This window comes from Populus alba, chromosome 2 (assembly GCF_005239225.2).
Source record: "Populus alba chromosome 2, ASM523922v2, whole genome shotgun sequence".
In the NCBI taxonomy this organism is placed as follows: domain Eukaryota; kingdom Viridiplantae; phylum Streptophyta; class Magnoliopsida; order Malpighiales; family Salicaceae; genus Populus; species Populus alba.
Genome location: NC_133285.1, coordinates 9,513,773 through 9,533,336, shown reverse-complemented (window position 1 = coordinate 9,533,336; position 19,564 = coordinate 9,513,773). Strand labels below are relative to the sequence as shown.

Here is a 19,564-nt window from a genome sequence, read left to right as displayed (position 1 = left end):
TTGTTCTCTTGAGATGCTCACGAAATTTCTGCCACTATCAGTCTTTATCTCTATTTGAACCATCATCATTCAACAGGAATAAATCGTATGTGAAATCAAATCTACCACAAGAACATGCAAGTAGTAGTTGTGAAGCCTTGCAAAAGCAAATCAGCCAAAATTCACCTGCACTGTGACCGAATTAATTCCTTCAAAAACTGGTATTTTTTTTTTTCACAAGCCCGTTGACAGCAACGCATACATGTATAGTACACAAACTACAACTCAACTGACCAAAGAATATAGGCCTAAATTAAATCACAGATGCAGCCGAGCAGGACTGAAAAAACTCTTCACAACAAAGCCTGAACGGGGGTTTGTTACACAGACCCCATAAAACACATTGTGGAACTATCATTAACTCTTCAGGAAAATCACTGCCAGGCTGTGGCCGCAAAATCAAGTCATTACTGCAATATCATAGGAAGTTGCAAGCAAGTTTACTACTTGGTAAAACCAGTTGACCACAACGCAAAGAGTATACCATCTTGTTGTAATGTGATGAAAAACCTTGTTGACCACATAACAGAGCTCAACTCCCACATGAGATTCTGAAAGAGAGCACAACAAAATTGTAAGATCTCTCTTGTAGTTGCATGTATATTTAAAAAGTACAAGGTGGAAATATGTTAAAGATGTTACATCAAACGGCAATTAGCATTGCAAATTTAAAACAATCAAAGACATCCCAAAACAAGGCAGCTACAGGTCCATAACACGAGATTTCCTGAGGGCTTAACAATAGATTCAAGGAAGATTGTAAAAAACAAAGCAAAGTAAAAATCTGATGAGCGAAGTACAAATTTACAGTTTTAGAGAAGAATAATCAAACATAGAAGATTATGAGCTATCAGAAATGTTAGTATGATGATTCCTACACTGTACCACAACTTCATAAAATAATGTTAATAGCCTTCAACTACAAAAACACTGTACTGGTGATAAACTCTGCAATTTACCATATATGTTCTATGCTGTTGGAGCTAAATGAGTCAGTTTGGAAATTTACAACACTATTCCCAGTTGAATCAAGTATATTGTAACATTCAGCTAGCACAGGCTTTAAATTCACAGTTTCAGTTTACAATGCCATGGCATTAAAGAATCAATTGAGATTCAATATGAAATAATGACCAAATGCCGTTAAGAAAATTTTAAGAAGCCATGCATTGAAGGGGTCTTTTTGACTACAAACACGAGAAAAGAAAATATGACAATTGCATGATACAAAACACAAGACAACCAAGAGGCTAAGTATCTACACTACTAACACTTTGTAAGAGAAAACAAAGCAGATGCAGCTACACCCTAGAAGCTTGCAGACTCTCAGTAGGCCTCTCCCTCTCTTGCAGGAAACACAATGAAACATAAATAGATTAGTACTACAGAAACATTCAAGAGAACAGAACAATCAAGTCTGTTAAAAAAAAATCACAATGAAAACAGGTTATGGCACCATAATCATAACACCGTATAAAAATCATGTTGATTATATCATTATTTCCTGTTGCAAATGTTTGGTGAAGATAACCAATTACATTATATCGAGTTAATAGGAATGCTTAAATAAGGCATTCCCTGAATACATGCAAAACAATTAAATTCATTTAAAAGACTCGCTACGATTGACATAATTTTATTTTATTTTCTGATACACGAGCAATGCTACTGATCTTATCCAAAACATAAAAAGAAAAAAAAAAGACAACTGAGAAAAACAGAAGCAAAACAATAATAAACAAAGAATATGAGATGATAAATGTAAGGCTAATATAGCTACTCACTCAAACAACTGGGCAATTGTATGTGCTGCAAATCTGGTGCAATGCTGCTTGATTCGCTGGATCAAGATTTTCACTGATGATCTGGGGAAATCTCCCAGGGGAAAGAGCAGAAAGCTTCGCTAATGAAGTAGCTAAGAATTCCCTAGGATCTTTTATGTCCTTCAGAGGATCCTCCTCCTTCTTTCCAGCGTTGTAAAGATTGACAAATGCAACAGTATAACCTGTATTTTCAGCAATATCTGGCATTTCTGGTTCATCTCCAACTCTATCCTCCTCTGGTCGTGAGAGGAGAGTTACAATACTGTCCAGCATTTTCCCCCAGTTTCTAACAGCACCAGCATCCAAAAGGGTAAGAAATTCACAGATAAGCCGGGTTGAGGCAACTGATACTAACTTAACCTCAATGGGCCCAGTGATCAGCTTGAGATTAGGTATCCAGAACTGCTCCAAAATCACCAAAAATATACCAGCTTGCACTGAATTCATAGAGTCCACAAGGTTTGCAAAGCCATGCTTGACCAAAAAGAGTGACATGAAGATCAAAAGAGACTTGATATACTTTACTGTGCGTTTACTTTGCAAGCGTGTGAATAGGGCATTCCATATGTGACTAACATAGGGAGCAATGGCTCCATAGTCAAGATTCTCAATAACAGTGTTCAGCACAAAGAAGCCTTGTTCATCAGTGCTAGGGACTGACACAAGCCTGTTAAATATGCCAAGCACCTGGGCTAGTCTCTCCTCTTGGTTGAGCTTTTCAGGTGCTTTCTCAAGGAAAGCCTGAAGGAGACGCACAAGGGCTGGGACATTTGAATTTCTGGTCCATGAATCAGGAGACAGGAGAAGTTTAAAAATTTCCATGTAAATATCTGAGATGGGTGGTCTATTCAACTCAACAAGTTGAGCCAAGAGCTGGAATGCATAAGGCAAAAACTCAGTCACATCATTTCCCAAGATCTCCTGGAGTATAGGAAACAGGCTTGTTTCAAAAGATGGTATGAGAGACATATCTCTCTCACATGCCCGCCTTACAAGAACAGCCACTGACTCAAAGAGATAGTGATTGAAAATTGGATTCTTTGGATTCTTGCAAACTTCAGCCAGAATAGAAGTCAATCCAGCAATGCAAGGTCCTGCAATCTCAGGAGTTATTTCCGCAACCCCTAGAACCCGCATGATACTCTTCATTATGTATTGATTCTCCTCAGACTCTGGAAACCTTAAGGCAGTAAAAAGGTTATTCATCAGCACTAGCAGATTTGGAGCTACATCTGCCGAGGTATACCTTGATCTTCCCCCCTCGTCCTTGACCAACAAGAGTTTCTCTATACAACTTGCAGCATAAGAATGAACCACATTTGACTCTGCACCTAGGAATTGAGTCAAATATGGAAACAGCTGAAGTACAAGATGCTTTGGTATCTGATTCCTAAACATTGTAAAGAATTTAAGAGCACCAGCCTTGAGCATCAGAAAAGCATTTACATCCTGACTCTGCAACTCAGGCACAATTACCGACCCAAAAAAGCTCTGAACATCAACAAGATCAGTTGAAACAGAATTACCTCCGATCTTCTTAGTTGAAAGGGAAACAACCAAATATATTGCACAATCCTTGTCCTTCCAGTTTGCAGCTGGGTTTGCAGCATACGAAGTCAACAAATTCTGAATCTGAACAGAAACTATACTGATCACCTGCTGCTTATAATTTGTTGCAATCCCTTTAAGTAACTCACAGGCAATCCTTCTCCTAGTATCTATATCACTCCCTTCCATATCCCTCCTAATAAACTCAATATAATTCATCTCAAAAAGTTCCTCATCCTCATCCCTCAACCTCACATTAGGAATCACAATACTTTGGCAAATCTGTGGTATAACCCCATCACCTGCAAACAAAGTATGATGAACACTGGTACTCACCGTAGTCAAAAACTTAATAGCCATAACAGCTAAACTATCACGACTCGAAGACTGGGACACTTTCCCTAACAAAGTCCAAACTGCTTGCGCAAAATCATTCAAATAATCCTTAAACTCCTCCTCATTTTTCTCCATATAAAGACTAATATTCTCGCATACCGCAGCCCTAAGCTCATCAACCAGACCTAATCCTTCCGCACTACTCTCCAGCACAGGATAGTTATTCACTAAATATTTCTTAAATTCAGTCATCCACTCTTTCATATGATCCTCGAAAAACTCGGGCAACTCTTGAAAATTCAATGAATAAAATACTCTACAACACAATCTCTGTGACTCAAACAACGGCTTTAGAGTAACCGGAGACCCCCCACCTGAACCAACCATGGAATCTATCAAAGCCGCTGTCCTAAGGAACATTTCTAGCAATGGAGAAGAGAAATTATCCAGACAATACTTTAAATCAATTAAGAGATCGTTCGTTTTGTACTGATAACGAAACTTCTTAAAAATGGAATTAGCAGTACCGAGAATACCATTAATTGAAGCATAATTATCGGATTGCGAAGCGGCTCGCAGATTTGACACGAGTTCAGGCAGCAGAGTGGGCCAGGATTTAGGGAAATCGTGTTGTCCAATAAGAGAGAGCGATTCGCTGAGCTGAGATTGGATTCGAGGAGTAGAGGAGAGCATGAGATTGACAATAAGGATTTTGATTTGGTCCTTTTCGGAGTCGATGATTGGAGTGAAGGAGGAATCGAGAGATGGAACCCACCGGGTGCGGAGGTGGTTTTTGAAGTTGACAGCGGCGGCGTGGCGGATCTGTTCGTCGATTGACTGTTCAGCTACGAGGCGGAGGACGGCGAGGGCGTAGTTAGGGTGGTTGGCAAGTTCGGCGAGTTTGGATTCGGCGGCGCGGCGAGGTTCGGGTTGTGGAGAGAGTGTGTGGAGGAAACATCGAGAGAGGAACTCTGGATTGTATTCCATGATTTGGTTGGGAATTTTTTTAGAGTTTGTGAGTGTAGGCAGCTCTCTGGGGCTTTGAGAAATTGAAATACGAAAATTAGAGTGCGTGTGAGAGAGAGAGGAAAGTGAAATGGCTAGAGAGGGAAAAGTAAGGGATTTTTTGAAGAGAATTTTGGAGGGGTTCTGACCGTGAGTGACAGACAGGGTATGGTAGACTGACTGGGCTTTATTCTGGTGGACGATGGATGGTTCCGTTTCGTGGGATTGAAGGAGAGAACCCGGAGAACAGAGGCAGGTTTCCTTGGGCCGGCGATCTAGGCCCTAAGAGAAATAGTCGAGTCCAAGCTCTTATTGTTAGTCCAAAACTAGTAGTAGTAGATCCATGATGTCAACGTTGAATGAATGATTTGTTTATCGTAATGTAGTATTCATTTATTTGTTGGAGTTTTTTTTAAGTGGTTTATATAGAAAATAAATTATTTTTTTGATAATAAATTTAAAAATATTCTGTAGTATTTTTTTGATATCATGAAAAATAAATTAAAAAATTATTTTTAAAATTTTTAATTTTTTTTTCAAGTTCGTCTGTTTAACATGCATAGAATATTAAATGTAACTATTTGATTACTTAAGAAAATGAGATGTATATATATAAATATATATATATATATAATACAATATATATATATAATGATAAAAAATAATTTAATGTATCATATATTTATATATAGTTTGTTTTTTAAAATCTAACTATACACGTAATATAAATATTTTAAATACAATGTTATATACATATAATCATTTTTTTGGTACTTAGAGAAAATTAAAAATAAATTTATTTTTTATAGTATTCTAATTTTACAATACAATTTATATGAATTAAAATATATGATTATTGTATAATATAACATATTTTGTATTCAGATGTATTTTTTAGTGATATTATTTAAATTAAAATATTATATGCACTGATATATAAAAATAATATATCCTAATACATTATTTTCTATATAGATATATTAGTAATTTATAATAATATTATATTTTAAGGTAATATATATATATATATATATATATAAATTATTTTTGAAATTAATATATCAAAATAATTTAAAAATACTAAAAAAATATATTAATTTTAAACATATAAAAAAAAATCAATTTAAAAAAAAAAACCATTTTAGTTAGAGTTTAAATATTATTCATATATAAACGTTGAATCACCTCACTTTTTTTGTCATTAGTCCCTGTTTCTTTCTTTTTTTTCAATTGGGACCTTTTATTTCTCAATTAATGATTGAATGGAGAGATCCATAAAGAAAAAACAAAACTCAAAGATAAAAAATCAAAATGTAAAAAGCAGGAAACCACATGGTCGATCTAAAATTCACGCAATAAGTCATTTTGATCCAAACCAGTTAATCTTGTTATTTTTCTTAGTCCTTGTGTTAGAAAGGAGAGAAGACCTTGCCAGAAAAAAATGAAGGAGATATAAAAATAAAATTATATGTTGACTATATTCCATGAACCAAAATGAAAGATCATTGTATAAATGGATTCCTCTTCTTAAGATCAATTCAATAATTCAATGAAGGTGTATTTTTACCTTTAAATTGCTGAAAAAAATAAATTATAATTAAGAGATTTTTTTTCAGGTTTTATTATGTTTTTTTAATGAATTTTAGAGTGTTTTAAGTTACTAAATTGATTTATAAACATTAAAAGGATGTTCATTATATAAAAATAATTGAAAATAAATTTTTAAATTAAAAAAACAAAACTTTATTTTCCAGCCTTTAATTTAGTGGCAAGAAACTAGGTAGGCAGATGATATGACATATGAAAATAAAAACAGATAGATGACATCTTAAATTATTAAAAACAAAATGAAGAAGAAAAGAAATAAGGGAACAGGACAAGCAGGCTTAGCTTTGCAGGCCCACGCATAAGGCCCTTATCTCTTATTAGGCCAAGAATTGAGTCACTCAGCCCGACCATCTAGTCTATTTTCTTTAGCTTATTTTTACCTTTTTGTTTTAGATTTGAAATAAAAAGTTTCAATATGTTTATTTTTTTTTTGTAATATTAATATTAATATAATGTTTTTATAATAAAATTATTGAGCAATTGTTTTCTAGCCTTTCATGATCTATCTTCATTTTCTTCTTAAGCTTAGTTTTTTGGAATAATTTTAATCATCCATTTATTTATATATTCAATTTAATCATTAACAATATTTTATAACAAAACATATATAATCCATATATATTCTCAAATGACTTTCGTTAGCAGGCGAGACGTTGTTAACACACGAGGATATCTTTAGCCTCAAGCAAAACGTAAAATTTTATTTTAGACTACAGTTTTGTCCAACAATCAAATTGAATGTGGTAAACATAATCGTGAATTGTGCTCATCTTTCACAATATTCCAAGGCAATATCCACGAAAGCAAGTAGTTATTTTAATTCTTTTTAACGTCAACTTTGGTTTTATGTAATTAATGACCCAAGAATCCAAAACGTCCACGATTTGTATAAAGGGCTAGAAGACAACAAAAGGCGAGTGGTCCGTCGCTCATACTGGATGGAGACGGCGAAAAACTTGTTGCTTGTCGTCTTCCTTGCTGTCAGAGCAAGATTGCATTTCAATTTGCCGATCTGCTGTTTATCTTTACCTCAGCCACAGCCCAGTAAAATCCAGATTCTGCAAATCATGCTCATGCTCGTTCCAGAGTCCTCGTTCTTCTTGCTTGTGCCTTGCGAGGAGAGATTAGGCACCATAGCCAGCCACTGTCAACAGAGTATCGCCATGCTTGTCCATCGCTAACCGAACATAAATAGCCTGGTTTGGTTTGCGGGGGTGCGTTATCTTTAATTTCCCCAGTGTACGTGGACAATTCAGAGTCAATTTAAGGTGATAGAAAATACATCAACAAGTTTTACTAATAAGAACACTAAGCAAGACAAGTTCTTCCAAAAAAACAGTCCTCGAAAAACAAAATTGATCTTTTGAAGATTAAGAATATTCCCGTCTATCGTGATGGTTATGTTTTCTAGCACCTCGAATTTTACAAAACATCGGAATCGAGATGAAATTGCACCGTGTTTATTGTGAGGCGACTCCTAACCTCTCTGGTGGGACCAGACATATCTACATCAAGAGCTTGCAATCTAAGCGTGGGTACCATTTAACATGATTAATTTAAAGTTATAGTGTGTCAATCTATCCCTCACATGTTCCTCTGCAATACAGGTTAGAACCTGATAAGTCAAAATCGAACTCTACCATTTTTTTTAAGTTTTAAATCTGGAAAAAAACCACGTATGAAACAGTAACTTCCATGAATATTTCGGTTCTGAGAAGGGCTTGTTTCAGTGCACTAAATTGCTCTAAGAATTTGAACCAGAGAAAATATTGCCACGAGAATACGAAGACTGCACGTTAAAAAACTGGAGTAAAGTGGTTTGAGGTTGATATATATGATAGCTAGTATAGCATCTACATCCACCATGAGCATCTTCTTTAGGAGGGGAGAAAACTGATAACGATCTCTGCATAAACCTCATTCAGCACGTGTATGATGCCAAAACGATCTCAATTTGAGGAAAATAAGATGTATAAATAGGTAAACTCACAATTATTGAGGCCACTTCAGTTTATTAGAACAAATTACTTAACTGTTGTAACAAAAACATACACACACATATTTTCATATATACAGAGAGAGAGAGGGAGAGAGAGTTTAAAAGGACATGAAGATTTGCTACTTGCCTGGAATTAATGTAGGCACATTAAATTACATGCCATGGATGGCTGTAGACCCTCTCCATCCGGCTGCCACGTTGAATGATCACTTGCAAGAGTAGTATTCCATCCACAAGAATCCCAGCTGTACCCGCTATTACTCAGCAGCAATTCCGGCAATTCAATCTCGCCCCAGAAATCATCACCAGCAACTTCACCGTCACTGCCGCCACCATTGTTTGTTTCGCCGCTCTTTGTCATCGGAATCAGTACCGAATGTGCAGCCTTTGCTGCTGCTGCTTGAATATCCCTGGCCGTACACGTGGACGGTACAGGCAAGTCATCGAGTTCTTCAGGAAAATTGAGCTGCGCTTTACGACCTTTAAGACAATACGCTGCCACATCATATGCCTTGGCTGCCATTTCTGGCACAGGAAATGAGCCAAGCCAAATGCGTGATTTCTTGCGTGGCTCTCTAATCTCAGACACCCATTTTCCCCACCTCCGTTTTCGGACACCGCGGTAGGCGGGGTGTCGGGTGCCGCTTCCCCGGGTAGCATCGGGAATTTGTAGTCGGGTCATCTTCAGCGTGTGGGAGTTGCTCCATACACGTTTAGAGCCGTTGGCTTAGTACTCCATGACATTATTAATATTTATATTTGTAGCGGACGGTAACAAGAAAACAACAGCTAGGTAAATTACTTAACTGTCCTTGTCTAAAAAAAAAGTTAGAGTTTGACCTATAGTTTTAAGACCTGGTCCGGTTTAAAGCCCAGGTTCTGGGTTTTGATCAGAGTCACTAGGTTTGCCGGATCAAATTTTTTTAAAAAACATCAAAACGACATTATTTTAGTAAAAAAAAAAAAAAATAAATAAAAGTTAACGGGTTTGCGACCAAGTCTTGCCAGGTCAACTGGGTCGCGCGGGTCACACCGTGTTTTTTTTCCTTTCTTTTTCTTCAACCTTGCCCGATTCCAGCCGCGGGTCACTCAGGTCCCGGGTCGACCTGCCGGGTTTCAAAACTTTAGTTTGACCCTATAAATTTCCTCCAGATTGCTATATTTGTTTTTGCATTTCAAAAATATTATTAAAAAAATTAAATTTTTTCATTTTCTTCAAATTAAATATATTTTAGATCCTTTTAATGCACTGATATAAAAAAATATGTTGAAAAAATAAAAAATTTTTATTATTTTAATACATTTCTGTAAGTAAAAAATACTTTAAAAAATAATTACAACTATACTCCTAAATATAACATAACAAAACATATATATATATATATATATAAAATAAGACTCAAGGCAAAAACATATTGCAATAAACTTAGTTTATCATTTACCACTACACTGCAATGTAGTTATTATTTTTTCTTACAAAAAATCACTAAACTTATTTTTAAGGCAAATTTTTTTTTAATTTAATCTGTTTTTTTTTAATTTTTATATCAAATATATTCTTCATTTTTTTATTTTTATTTTTTTAATCAATTTCTTAATTGAATTCCTTTCTCAATTTCATCCCTATCATTTTATTTTTATGTAAGATTAAGTACTTATTTTTTTAATTATTTTTTTTCTTTTGATCCTTTTTTTAAAATTGATTTTTTTATTCCTTCAAAAAAGCATTGAATTTGTTGATAATTGGGCTTCAATGTTTTTGTTCGACATGGTGATCCTAGTCTTATAACTCGGACACTAGTATTTAATGTTAGCCTGGGTTGATATTAGTCTTTATTTTATGTAATTTAATTTTTTATTTTTATCATTCAATACTAGGTTTATTAGATATTAAACTTCTTTTTTTTATTAGCTTTTTATGAGGATAATTTGGTCTCATCACCTTGGTTGTAAATTTGACGTACTAATTCAAATTTTCATGGGCATTTTACATCATTTAATTTCATGTTGTTTTGTATCATATTTGGTTTTTATTTTTTTTATTTTATCTTTCAACATTTAATTGTTGAGAATTAGGATTTATAATTTATTTGTTTATTTGTTTTATTTTGATTTTTTTTTCTTTAATTTCATCATTTAACATTTGAAGTAAAAATATTATTCATATATTGACATTCAATCACCTCACTTTTTTGTCATTAGTCTTTATTTCTTTTTCTTTTTTTTAATTGGAACCTTTTGTTTCTCAATTAATGATTGATAGGTGAAATCCATAAAATGAAATAAAGTTTAAAAATAAAGGATTAAAATATAAAAAACAGGAAATCCAAATGGCTAATATAAAATTCATAAGTCATTCTGGTTCACATGTTGATTTTGTTATTTTTTTTAGTTTTTATAATAAAATAAAGAGAGAAAATTGCCGTAAAATAAGGAACAAGAAATAAGATTATTAATTGGCTACATTCTAGAAACCAAGATGAAAGATTTTTGTATTAATAATACTTTTTTTTTAAGATGAATTCAATGAAAGTGTTTTTTAACTTTTAAATTGCAAAAAAATAGACCATAACTGGAAAAGATTTTTTCGGGTTTTGTTATGTGTTTTTTAATGAATTTCAAAGAGTTTTGGGTGATTAAATTAATTTAAGAATATTTAAAGGATTTTCATTAGATAAAAAAAAATTAAAAAATTTTTTTAATAAAAAAAACAATACTTGGATTCTCCAGCCACCCAAATTCAACATCCACAAAAGCAAGGAGTAATTTTTTTAACGCCCACTTTGGTTTTTTATGAAATTAATGACGCAAGAATCCAAAACGTCGAGGACTTGAATAAAGAGCTAGCAGACAACAAAAGGCGAGCGGTCCGTCGCTCATACTGGATTGAGACGGCGAATAACTTGTTGCTTGTTGTCTTCCTCGCTGTCAGAGCAAGATTGCATTTCAATTTGCCGATCTGCTGTTTATCTTTACCTCAGCCACAGCCCGGTAAATCCAGATCCGGCAAATCATGCTAATGCTCGTTCCGGAGACCTCGTTCTTCTTGCTTATACCTTGTGAAATAAGTTGAAGAAGATGTGAAAAGATGAAGAAGGAGAGAAATTACATAAAGGACGAAATCTTCACTGTGTATATCAAAAATAATTCACTGTTTTGCTTTTCTTTACATAATTGCATACAAGGGTCCGTTTGCCACTGCTGTGCATGGGGGTACCGAAACATGTTCGGGGAACAGTGTGGTTCACAGCTGAATTGCTGTTTGCAAATGAGCTTTCGTGAACAGTGCGAAGTAAATTATGGCAATAATGTTTTTTATTTTTTTAAAAATTATTTTTTGTTATCAGCACATCATAAAAAAATATGTATTATCATGAGTAATAAGTACAAACCGAATTCAATTTTTTAACAAAAAAAAAAAATTTAACCTTAATTTGCAAAAAACACCTATTTTTTCAAATACCTAGTAAAACAACTTTTTTCAAACGGCCAGCTACTGTAATGCCAAACACACTCTTAGTATAACTGCTTCTTAACACACTACACTATATCGTTCTATACATTTATAACAGAATAAGAGAATTTGTTGTATTTACAAATTTTGTTATAGCTGTCAGAGTGACAGGCGGCTGATGTGCAGTTGCTGTAACGTCCTGCATGCCCTGCGTGGTGCTGGCTGAGTGGCATGCATGTGGTGTGTCATCTAATACCTTGCGACGGGAGTTTAGGCACCATAGCCAGCCACTGTCATCAAAGTATCGCCATGCTTGTCCCTCGCTTACCGAACATAAATAGCCTGGTTTGCGAGGCTGTGGGGGCGCGTTATCTTCAATTTCCCCAGTCTTTTTCTTGGGTCATTTCTCTCCTTCCGTACTCCAACAATCAGGTACAGTGCTTATCTGCAAAAAGGAAAGGTGTGAAACAAAAAACAGCAGCTGAGCCTATCTGCGTAAGCCTAAGATTAGATTCTGTTTGTTTTTTATTTTAAAAAATAACCGTAATTATTCTCCCAATATACCCCCACGGAGTGCTTCAACACCAGCCGACCACATTAATCTGTGGGGTTTACAAGCAGTAACAAACCTAAAGCCCGGTCCAAGGAAAGAAAAATCAAGAGCCCTAGGGACACATGGCCTTGCTCAAGGCTATTCAATCTTCGTCTTTCCTATAGGAGCTAGAGCTATGGAATCATTAATGGACGCCACCCACCAGAGAGCAAAGAAAACAAGATCGGATAAACATTTATAGTGGCTATGTGTAGTTTTACACTTATTTGTTTGTAAATTATTATTTTTATTTGTTTCCTTAAAGATTAAAGCTAGAAAATATCTCTATACTTTATCAATTTGGTTTACTTTATCTTTTTTTTTTAATTTATTATTTCTATCTGCAATATGCTTATGGTTTTTTATATTCTCGAGTTAAGACTATAGTTAATTTTTAATACATGACAGAATTTTATGTTGACATGTGTGGAAGAATCTTTCTTTCATATCCTCTAGGACCTCTACCTTTCTCTCTTTTTTTCCTTTTTCCGTTTCCCTTCTCGTATTTTCCTCTCTCTCGTATTTTCCTCTCTCTTTCTCCCTTGCTTCTCCATATCATCACCCAATTTTAATCTCAATAGAAAGTAAAGGAAGAAAAATACCAGGGGGGAAACAACAACAACAAAAGGGTATATATGACCTTACTTAAACCCATTCAATCTTTATCATTTCTGAGAGCTGGAACTATCAAATCATTAATAAAAATTTAAATTTTCGAATATAGATAGCATTGGGTTCCCATAATAAAAAGATATAATTTTTTTCTTTTTACTCAAATTTTTTTCTATCGTTGCTTCTCCTCAATAAAAAGAAAAAAAGAAGATATGATATTCTTACTTATTTAAACCTGTTTAGGAATGTGATTGTGGTTACTTTTGAAAGTATTTTTTACTTAAAAACGTATCAAAATAATATTTTTTTTATTTTTTAAAAATTATTTTTAACATCAACGCATTAAAATAATAAAAAACATCAAAATATATTAATTTAAAAAAAAATTTAAATATTTTAAATTTTTTAAAATATTTTTAAAATACAAAAACAAACAATATTCATTTCAATTTTTTAATTGCCATCCAGCTAGAACTATCAAATCATTAATTGATGCCACCCACCAGGAGTTTTTTGTTGTGAATATTTCGTTGATAATCTAGAGGTTATAATTTAGACTTTCAAATCTAGATAGCATTGGGTTCACACAATAAAAAGAAAGAAAAAAAGTGAAACGGATAAGTAGCTTTTCATACACTATTTTGCTTGTTTCATAAATTTAACTTTAAAAAATTATTTGATTAAGTTCAAATAAGGGGAAAGGGGAAGGAGAAGGGTAAACTTCATGGATAATCAATCCTATATAAACAACTAAATCATTCCTTGATAATTATATTTTTATGTTCCATGACCCATAATTTATCATTTATAGTTGCCATGCATAGTTTTAGACTTAGTTATTATTAATTTGTTTTTAAATTAATTTTTCAAAAAGATTAAAGCATTAAAATATTATTGTACTATGTCGATCTGGTTTATTATGTCCTTGTATATCTTTCTAGGTTAATTTATTATGTTCACGTGGCTATTTATATCCTTTGGTTAAAGACTCAACAAACCATAATTAATTTTGAATACGTGGCAAGATTGTATGGTAACACATGTAAAACAAATTTCATACTCTCCCAGTCTCCCTCTCTCTCCAGTACTTTTTTTCCCCCTCTTTTAAAGCTAGTTCTTTCAACATTTAGACTTCACTTGACTACGCGGTTGCGGTTGCGTTTTATTTAAAACGCAGCATGCAGCCGTTTGGTAATTAAAAAAAATAATTTATTATTCATGGGACTCATATAATTTTTGCGTTTAAAATGCTGAAAAAGAAAAGCAACAAAAACATGCTTTTCATTCTTTACCGGTTATAAAAAAACAAGGAACAGTACAATTCATTGCACTGTTCACCAGTGAATTGCACTATTCACGTGAACAGTGCAATTCACTTGCACTGTCCGCAGTTTTTTTTTTTAATGTTTTAATTGTATTAATTTTTTTTTTTAAAAAAAAAACTAGTTTAGAGAATTAAATTCATTCACAAAAAAATATTTTTTTCTCGAAAAACTAGTATGGAATTCACTCGCACAGTAATATCAATTTTGTAGTTTTTATCGAATGAATTTTGTACGTAATGGAACTATAAATAGTTTAATGAAATAATAAAAAATATTTTATATAAAGTATTATTTTTTTCATGATGTAATAGGAGTAATTAATTTTACAATATTTAAATTTAAAACCATCAATATTAATATATATTTTTTTAAAATTATTTTATAATCTCAATTTCAAAAGCATTCTTAACCAAACACATTAAACAATTTTTTTTTCAACCTCAATTTCAACCACAGTTTTAACCAAACATTTATTTTTTCAAACCAACCTCAACTAAAAGTACTTTTTATAAAACAACTTTTTTTAAATCACAACCACAACAGTTACCGCAATACCAAACACACTCTTATATAATTAATAATTAGATTTTTTTCCTTCTACAGTAGGCCATGCAATATATATATATATATATATATATATATATATATATATATATATACACCCTTTATTTTTGTGTAATTTGATGTGATATATACATATCCATGAATCACCGTGTGACAGACGATAAGGTAGAGTGTTTTTGTTTTTTGAGGTAATTTTATTGATTAGAATTTAAAAAAAAAAATTTTAAAAAAAATATGATCAGGTATAATTAATTGAATTTAAATATATATTTGATAAAAATTATGGTTGAGATTTATTTGCAACAAAAATATGTTTGAAATGTTTGGTTATAGTTGTTTTTCAAAGGTGTTTTTTATTTTTACATCAAAATAATATTTTTTATTTTTAAAAAATTATTTTTGATATCAACACATCAAAATAATTTGAAGTAAAAAAAAAAAAAAAATTCAATTTTTTTTTAAAAAAAATGCTTTTTAAATGTAAAAATAAATAGAATTTTACGAAACTCAGTTAAAAAACATTTAAAAACTACTTCATAAAAAATATGTTTTAAAATTAATTTTTTAATAGGTTTCACATAATAAAACACAGTTAATATATTACTAAATATCTAATTATATTTTTTACACTGCAAACATGAAAACAAAGGGTAAACAAACGGATCTTTATACATGCATATCACATTCCGAATTTTCACAGCACCTGCTTTTATTATCTTCATTGATGCACTATACTACGTACAGCATATAAACTTGAAAACTACATTTTTCACACAGCTTTAACTAATTTAAGCACCAGGGCACTCCAAGTCTAATAAAAAACTCGTTTTAGGTATTTGTGGCCATTCCAGTGTGGTGTTTTATCTTCCTGCTTTCCACCTAGTTATCAGGCGCAAATCCAAGGAAGTTTGCCGTGAAACTCATCATTTAATAATTTTTTTATATATAATTATAAATTTTGAATTAATTTATATGTATCTCAATTAATTTTTTTAAAATTTTAAAATTAACAACTATGTAAATCTCTAGCAATTCTGAAATTTATAACACTTAAACTAATAATTTTTAAAAAATAAATATAACTAATTAATCTTCACCTCTCAAAAATACATTACTCAATCATTTAATAATTTAGTTGGTAAACAAGATGTCACATACCAAAATAAATGAAGGATATAGACAATTACAGCTGGATGAAACCTTCAGCTTGCGGAGTATCTGCCTATGGGGTATCTTTCACAAGATAATACAGTACCACCCCACCACATGATAATTGCCCTCTCTTGTCGTCTCCTCTCCTCATTCTCCCTCTAAATTCTGTCACATGTAAATTTCACTAATTTTGTGTTTTCAATGTATGGTAGATGGACCGCCTCGAAAACCTGCCAAAGCCATTAAATTCTGACCACGATCTCCACCGCAGTCCCCTTGTCGTTTCCGGGGTGTTACATTCAGAGTTTCAACATGTTTTAGTTTTTTTTTTTTTTTTTTAAAAAAAAATAATGCTTTGTTTTTAAAATTTAAAATTTTTAATATGTCAATAACAAAAAAATATTAAAAACAATCATTACCGTTTTTAATATGGTTTTGACTGCGTCGTCTTTGTCAAAGAATAAAAATATGATCACTAAAGAACTGTTAGTGCTCATCCAAATAATACATCCGTGTATTGTAGAAAAGAAAACGAGGCGTTCGGCCGACCTTGGACGAAGCCATTGTTTCCCAAGTTACTGAAATCATGGAGACTGAACGAGAACGACGATGCTCTGTTTTCTGTTTCCAAACAGAGCCATTGTTTCCCAATTCTGTAGCTCTGTTTCTCCTTTTGAGTTAAAACAGAATTGCCTGTTCTGTCACCATCCTGGTGATGCTTTGTTAAACGGAATCTGCATTAGTGATGCTCGGAAACCCAATGCCGATGCATGCCAACGCGAAACTTTAAGAGCTCCCACGATAGAGAATTGAGAGAGAAGAAAAACAATGAAGGCGACATAAAAGACAAATGCATTCAAAATGTCCCGTATATACATCGTTTTTCTCAACTTTATTTATGTTTTGACTCAACGATGATACCGTGGTCCACAGAAGAACACGCAGCCCGCACATCAAACACTGATGGAGAAGCACAAGCACCGTGTGCTTGATATGATTTCAGAATCAAATACTGATCGCATCCCCACCTGAATTAATGTGAGATACTAGAACTGAGGGAGGACGATTCTGTGTTATGAATATAGCTCGGGACCGAACAGATTTTTAGATTAAAAAAGAATATGCTTGCATCAAATTACGCATAATTGATAATTCCCAAGTCCTGGAATAACAGATAAATCGGTGGACTGCTGAGAGAACTAATCAGGGCCATTCTGATTTAAGTGATCGATGAATTCAATGGCTATTTCAGTTTTGTCATCTGTGGCATTGCACAGCACAAAAGAGACCACGTCAGAATGACGTTGGGGAAACGAAAGCAATGGCAGCGATCTCTTTCCCCTGCAGATTCACTGTGCAGCTGAGACCACAAAAGTCTTGCAGTCCTATACAATTACAGCGGGACCTATGTTCCGTACTTTCTTGTTTCTCTACTCAAATGCAGAGTAACTGGAATTGGCGTTATGTCTGAGACGACAAACTGATGACAGTACTGCATACTTTATTCCTTGCATGGCAAGTGTATTCCCAGGTTTTTATCTTCTTCGTGAGTTTAAAATAAAGAAAAGTCCAGTGTACGTCGACAATTCAGAGTCAATTTAGGGTAATAGAAAATACATCAACAAGTTTTACGAACACTAAAAGTAAGACAAGTTCTTTTAAAAAAAATAGTCCCAGAAAAACAAAATTGATCTTTCGAAGAATAAGGATATTCCTGTCTATCGTGATGGTTATGTTTTCTAGCACCTCGAATTTTACAAAACATCGGAATCGAGATGAAATTGCACTGTGTTTATTGTGAGGCGACTCCTAACCTCTCTGGTGGGACCAGACATATCTACATCAAGAGCTTGAAATCTAAGCGTGGGTACCATTTAACATGATTAATTTAAAGCTATAGTGTGTCAATTTATCCCTCACATGGTCCTCTGCAATACAGGTTAGAACCTGATAAGTCAATATCGAACTCTACCATTTTTTTTAAGTTTTAAATCTGGAAAAAACAACGTATGAAACAGTAACTTCCATGAATATTTCGGATCTGAGAAGGGCTTGTTTCAATGCACTAAATTGCTCTAAGAATTTGAGCCAGAGAAAATATTGCCACGAGAATACGAAGACTGCACGTTAAAAACTGGAGTAAAGTGGTTTGAGGTTGATATATATGATAGCTAGTATAGCATCTACATCCACCATGAGCATCTTCATTAGGAGGGGAAAAAACTGATAACGATCTCTGCATAAACCTCATTCAGAACATGTATGATGCCAAAACGATCTCAATTTGAGGAAAATAAGATGTATAAATAGGTAAACTCACAATTATTGGGGCCACTTGGGTTCATTAGAGCAAATTACTTAACTGTTGTAACAAAAACATACACACATATTTTCATATATACAGAGAGAGAGAGAGAGAGAGTTTAAAAGGACATGAAGATTTGCTACTTGCCTGGAATTAATGTAGGCACATTAAATTACATGCCATGGATGGCTGTAGACCCTCTCCATCCGGCTGCCACGTTGAATTATCACTTGCAAGAGTAGTATTCCATCCACAAGAATCCCAGCTGTACCCGCTATTACTCAGCAGCAATTCCGGCAATTCAATCTCGCCCCAGAAATCATCACCAGCAACTTCACCGTCACTGCCGCCACCATTGTTTGTTTCGCCGCTCTTTGTCATCGGAATCAGTACCGAATGTGCAGCCTTTGCTGCTGCTGCTTGAATATCCCTGGCCGTACACGTGGACGGTACAGGCAAGTCATCGACTTCTTCAGGAAAATTGAGCTGCGCTTTACGACCTTTAAGACAGTACGCTGCCACATCATATGCCTTGGCTGCCATTTCTGGCACAGGAAATGAGCCAAGCCAAATGCGTGATTTCTTGCGTGGCTCTCTAATCTCAGACACCCATTTTCCCCACCTCCGTTTTCGGACACCGCGGTAGGCGGGGTGGCGGGTGCCGCTTCCCCTGGTAGCATCGGGAATTTGTAGTCGGGTCATCTTCAGTGTGTGGGAGTGGCTCCATACACGTTTAGAGCCGTTGGCTTAGTACTTCATGACATTATTAATATTTATATTGGTTGCGGACGGTAACAAGACAACAACAGCTAGGTAAATTACTTAACTGTCGTTATCTTAAAAAAAAATTAGAGTTTGACCATATAAATTGCCTCCGGATTAACAAAAACATACAAAAAAAATACTATAACCGAAGGCAAAAACACATCGCAAAAAATTTAGTTTATCATTTACCACTACACTAAAGTGTAATTATTTTTTTTCTTTACACGTTATCTATCAATCATTATTAAATTTAATTTCTTAATATCTTTAAGAAGAAAAAAATCAATGAAATGCCATCCTTGGCTATTTTATCTTTTTTTTTTTTAATATTTATGTTGGCTTAGGAGTAATTAATTATTTGTTAAATATAAAACATTAAAAAATAATCAGGACACGTCAACGCATCGACTGCTCCTTCACCTTCAAGCTATGTGTGT

The 19,564-nt window shown here is 33.6% G+C and overlaps 3 protein-coding genes across 4 annotated transcripts; all 3 read right to left on the bottom strand.

Annotated features, from left to right (window-relative positions):
• Positions 1-47: 47 nt before the first annotated feature.
• On the bottom strand, positions 48-4,914 carry LOC118063483 (exportin-2). Of its 2 annotated transcripts, XR_012169227.1 has the most exons (3): positions 1,824-4,914; positions 1,311-1,384; positions 48-590 (listed from the first exon to the last, which is right to left on the bottom strand). XR_012169227.1 is itself a non-coding variant. In XM_035077529.2 (2 exons), exon 1 carries the CDS (start codon positions 4,731-4,733, stop codon positions 1,824-1,826), a length of 2,910 nt encoding a protein of 969 aa, XP_034933420.1. In that variant the 5' UTR covers positions 4,734-4,914; the 3' UTR covers positions 48-590. The 2 variants fall into 2 exon arrangements, 1 of the variants encoding a protein (XP_034933420.1); XM_035077529.2 differs by lacking the exon at positions 1,311-1,384.
• Positions 4,915-8,312: 3,398 nt separating this feature from the next.
• LOC118063484 (ethylene-responsive transcription factor ERF023) lies at positions 8,313-9,065 on the bottom strand. The gene is given in 2 exon segments (XM_035077530.2): positions 8,313-9,026; positions 9,028-9,065. Coding segments are annotated over 2 exon segments (573 nt in total). The 3' UTR covers positions 8,313-8,491.
• Positions 9,066-18,215: 9,150 nt separating this feature from the next.
• LOC118063482 (ethylene-responsive transcription factor ERF023) lies at positions 18,216-19,089 on the bottom strand. The gene is given in 2 exon segments (XM_035077528.2): positions 18,216-19,050; positions 19,052-19,089. Coding segments are annotated over 2 exon segments (573 nt in total). The 3' UTR covers positions 18,216-18,515.
• Between the last annotated feature and the right edge of the window lie 475 nt (positions 19,090-19,564).

Bases quoted from the DNA above. Each gene is read 5' to 3' on its own strand.
- LOC118063483 (XM_035077529.2), bottom strand. From the start codon at position 4,733: ATGGAATACAATCCAGAGTTCCTCTCTCGATGTTTCCTCCACACACTC.